The sequence below is a fragment of the Lolium rigidum genome, chromosome 5 (assembly GCF_022539505.1).
Source record: "Lolium rigidum isolate FL_2022 chromosome 5, APGP_CSIRO_Lrig_0.1, whole genome shotgun sequence".
NCBI classification, from domain to species: domain Eukaryota; kingdom Viridiplantae; phylum Streptophyta; class Magnoliopsida; order Poales; family Poaceae; genus Lolium; species Lolium rigidum.
In genome coordinates, this window is record NC_061512.1 from 164,141,670 (window position 1) to 164,146,457 (window position 4,788).

Sequence of the window (4,788 nt, forward strand, 5' to 3'; positions counted from 1 at the left end):
TTTCTTGGTCTTTCGGTTGGTTATCGTGGGGCATGCTTGTGCTTTGTGCTCCCCCGAATTTGAGTTCGTTTCTTGCTTGGGTTCTTCACGGGTTCTATCGATTCTGGGCAGTTTTATTCGTAGGGGGTTTAGTGTGAGGAATTTGGACAAGGAATTTTGCGTTTTATTCCGTTGTTCTTGGGTGCTTTCCCTTGCGAAGATTCCTTGCGTTTTCTTTCTTCGTTTTCTTAAGCAATTCGTGCTGCCAATTTCCTCGAATTTGTAGTCCATAAATGATGAGAGGAAATTTCCACAAATTTGCAGGGAAGTTGCAGCCCAAATCTTCTCCGTCGACATGTGAAGCCACCCAAAGAAGCTCGGCAGCACGCAAGCAAGAACCTAAGCGGCCACAACCGGCGCCGCCGGCATCTCCGTTTTTTCCCGCTCCTTGCAAGAATTGAACCGGAGAACGCGAAATCATGGCCGCCTCCTCGCCCACAACGGCAGCAGCCTTCTTCTTGCTCGTGCTGCTCCAGCTGCTGGCGCCGGCCATTGCAGACGCCGGCGAGGCGGCGGCGCTGCTCGCCTTCAGGCGCGCGTCCGTGGAGGCCGACCCGCGCGGCGCCCTCACGAGCTGGGCGTCCGGCTCCGGCGCGAACTCCACCGCGCCGTGCTCTTGGCCCGGCGTCTCGTGCTCGCCGCCGACCGACGGCCGCGTCGTCGCCGTCAACCTCAGCGGCATGGGCCTCGCCGGGGAGCTCCGGCTCGACGCCCTCCTCGCGCTTCCGGCGCTGCAGGGCCTCGACCTGCGCGGCAATGCCTTCCACGGCAACCTCTCGCACGCGCCGTCGACGCCGTGCGCGCTCGTGGAGGTGGACATTTCGTCGAACGCCTTCAACGCCACGCTGCCCGCGGCGTTCCTGGCCTCCTGCGGCGCGCTGCAGTCGCTGAACCTGTCCAGGAACGCCCTCTCCGGCGGCGGGTTCCCCTTCGCGCCGTCGCTGCGGGCGCTCGACCTGTCGCGCAACAGCCTCGCCGACGCCGGCCTGCTCAACTACTCCTTCGCCGGCTGCCACGGCCTGCGCTACCTCAACCTCTCCGCCAACCTCTTCACCGGCCGCCTGCCGGAGCTGGCGCCGTGCAGCCAGGTCACCACGCTCGACGTGTCGTGGAACCTCATGTCCGGCGTGCTCCCCGCCGGGCTCGTGGCCACCGCGCCGGCCAACCTCACGTACCTGAGCATCGCCGGGAACAACTTCACCGGTGATGTCTCTGGGTACGACTTCGGCCGGTGCGGCAACCTGACGGTGCTCGATTGGTCCTACAATGGCCTGAGCAGCACCAGGTTTCCGCCGGGCCTCGCCAATTGCAGCCGCCTTCAGGCGCTCGACATGTCCGGGAACAGGCTCCTCTCCGGCTCAATACCGACGTTCTTCACTGGCTTCTCTTCTCTGTGGCGGCTGGCATTGGCCGGCAACGAGTTTGCCGGACCGATACCGGAGGAGCTGAGCCAGCTGTGTGGGAGAATTGTTGATCTGGACCTGTCGAACAACAAGCTTGTTGGTGCCTTGCCGGCAAGCTTTGCAAAGTGCAACTCCCTTCAGGTGCTTGATCTAGGTGGGAACCAGCTATCCGGGGACTTCGTGACCAGTGTCATCAGTACCATCTCCTCACTGAGGATGCTGCGGCTTTCATTCAACAACATCACCGGCGCAAACCCGCTGCCGGTGCTCGCCGCGGGGTGCCCATTGCTTGAGGTGATCGACCTTGGGTCCAATGAGTTCGATGGAGAAATAATGCCGGACCTGTGCTCATCACTGCCTTCTCTGCGGAAGCTGTTCCTCCCAAACAACTACCTCAATGGCACGGTGCCGGCATCGCTTGGCAACTGTGCTAATCTGGAGTCCATTGATCTCAGCTTCAACTATCTGGTTGGCCAGATCCCACCAGAAATAATCACTCTGCCGAAGCTCATTGATCTGGTCGTGTGGGCGAATGGCCTATCCGGCGTGATACCGGACATCCTCTGCTCCAACGGCACTACACTGGAGACATTGGTGATGAGCTACAATAACTTCACCGGCGGCATTCCACCTTCCATTACAAGGTGTGTGAATCTGATATGGGTGTCGCTCTCCGGCAACCGTCTTACTGGGAGTGTGCCCCCAGGCTTTGCCAAGCTTCAGAAGCTCGCCATTCTGCAGCTCAACAGGAATCTGCTCTCTGGAAGTGTGCCAGCCGAGCTTGGTAGCTGCAACAACCTCATATGGCTTGACCTCAACAGCAACAGCTTGACTGGCACGATACCATCAGATCTAACGGGCCAGGCAGGGCTTGTTCCAGGGGGTATGGTGTCAGGGAAGCAGTTTGCATTTCTTCGGAATGAGGCAGGCAACATCTGTCCTGGTGCCGGTGTGCTCTTCGAGTTCTTTGGCATCCGGCCAGAGCGCTTGGCGGAGTTCCCCGCGGTGCACCTTTGCCCGTCCACGAGGATTTACACGGGCACAACGGTGTACACATTCAAAATGAATGGCAGCATGATCTTCCTCGACCTCTCATACAATGGTCTCAACGGTGCAATACCGGGCAGCCTTGGGAACATGATGTATCTCCAAGTCCTTAACTTGGGGCATAATGAGCTCAGCGGTACAATACCAGAAGCATTCTCAGGGATGAAATCGATCGGCGCACTTGACCTCTCAAACAATCAGCTCAGTGGCGGCATACCCTCAGGTCTTGGTAATCTGTATTCGCTTGCCGACTTTGATGTCTCCAACAACAACCTGTCTGGTCCAATTCCTACATCTGGTCAGCTCACCACATTCCCAGCATCCCGGTATGACAACAACTCTGCTCTCTGTGGTATTCCTTTGCCGCCTTGTGGCCACAACCCTGGCAGGGAAGATGGGGGACGAGGTTCACCTGACGGAAACAGCAAGGTCATTGAGGCAAGCATTCTTGTCGGAGTGGCACTTTCTGTTCTTATACTTCTCCTGCTGCTAGTCACACTGTGCAAGCTAAGGAGGAACCAGAAGACCGAAGAGATCAGAACCGGTTTTATTGAGAGCCTTCCAACATCTGGTCAAACCAGTTGGAAGCTGTCAGGGGTGCAGGAGCCACTAAGCATCAATGTGGCAACATTCGAGAAGCCGCTCCGGAAGCTCACCTTTGCGCACCTCCTCGAGGCCACCAACGGCTTCAGTACTGAGACCCTCGTAGGCTCCGGAGGATTTGGTGAGGTGTACAAGGCCAAGCTCAAGGATGGTACTGTTGTGGCCATCAAGAAGCTCATCCATTATACAGGTCAGGGTGACAGGGAATTCACAGCAGAGATGGAGACTATTGGCAAGATCAAGCACCGCAACCTTGTCCCACTGCTTGGATATTGCAAGATTGGTGATGAGAGGCTGCTTGTGTATGAGTACATGAAGCATGGCAGCCTGGATGTTGTGCTCCATGACAATGACAAGGCTATTGTGAAGCTTGACTGGGCAGCAAGGAAGAAGATTGCAATTGGTTCAGCGAGGGGCCTTGCTTTCCTCCACCATAGCTGCATCCCTCACATCATACACCGGGACATGAAGTCAAGCAATGTGCTTCTTGACAACAACCTTGATGCCCGTGTGTCGGACTTCGGGATGGCAAGGCTGATGAACGCGCTTGACACACATCTGAGTGTGAGCACACTTGCAGGCACACCTGGGTATGTGCCACCGGAGTACTATCAGAGCTTCAGATGCACGACCAAAGGCGACGTCTACAGCTACGGCGTTGTGCTCTTGGAGCTCCTCTCAGGGAAGAAGCCGATCGATCCGACTGAGTTTGGAGACAACAACCTTGTCGGTTGGGTGAAGCAGATGGTCAAGGAGAACAGAAGCAGTGAGGTTTTTGATCCTACGCTGACAGACACAAAGTCCGGGGAAGCTGAGCTGTATCAGTATCTGAAGATTGCTTCTGAGTGCTTGGATGATCGGCCGATCCGAAGACCGACCATGATTCAGGTCATGGCTATGTTCAAGGAGCTACAGCTTGACTCTGACAGCGACATCCTCGACGGACTCTCGATCAATTCCTCGACCATAGATGAGGCAGCAGAGAAATCATCGTGATGTTTTCTGATTTTTGCAGTTCTTCATTCGCTGGAAGGATAGAACGATGGCGAAATAGCTCGATCATTTTAGCTTAGGAAAGGTAGTGTCCTCCAATTCAGTTGGGAGAAGTTGTAATTTTGGTTCTAGTTTTTGTACATAGCAGTCAAAAGTATGAGGAGGGATGATGTTAGTTCTTACTTGCAACAACAAATCAAGAAATGTTCTCTTTAGCTGTAGAGATCTGTTTGTTACCTTTTCAATCGTATTGCTTGTATTTCGGCATCCACCTTGTTTAGATTGCACTACAGCCTAGGCTTTTCTCAGCTGCATGTCTAGTACTTTTTCGTACACAAACCATTATTTGCAAGAATTGGCCTTATCAGCTTTTGATTGGCACTTTGCAGACAATAGCGAACAAAAAGAGAGCTCCAGAAGATCTGTAGTCTTTGGCAAGTCATTTTCTCATTTCGGCTATGTAGCTGACCAGCATTGCTGCCTGTCTTTGACAAAGCAAAGTTGTAACCAATGTCTGCATGCCGGCTTAGGGTGTTGAAAAATTCAGTCCATAGATTATGCGGACAGTAGTACATAAACAATATTCTGGTACTTGGAAGATTTTTTATTTGTCTGCATGCTGAATGATTGCTGCTGGTGACAAGGCTGTGCAACAGAAAAGGAGTTCTTCAGTTCTGCAACTCTGGTACTAAATTCCCTGGCA

General features: G+C 54.2%; 1 protein-coding gene across 1 annotated transcript; it reads left to right on the top strand.

Moving 5' to 3' along the window:
- Positions 1-524: 524 nt before the first annotated feature.
- Positions 525-4,393, top strand: LOC124656643 (brassinosteroid LRR receptor kinase BRL1; the record flags this gene model as incomplete). Its single annotated transcript, XM_047195352.1, has 1 exon — positions 525-4,393. A coding segment is annotated over one exon (3,564 nt), but the record flags the coding sequence as incomplete, so codon positions are not given.
- Between the last annotated feature and the right edge of the window lie 395 nt (positions 4,394-4,788).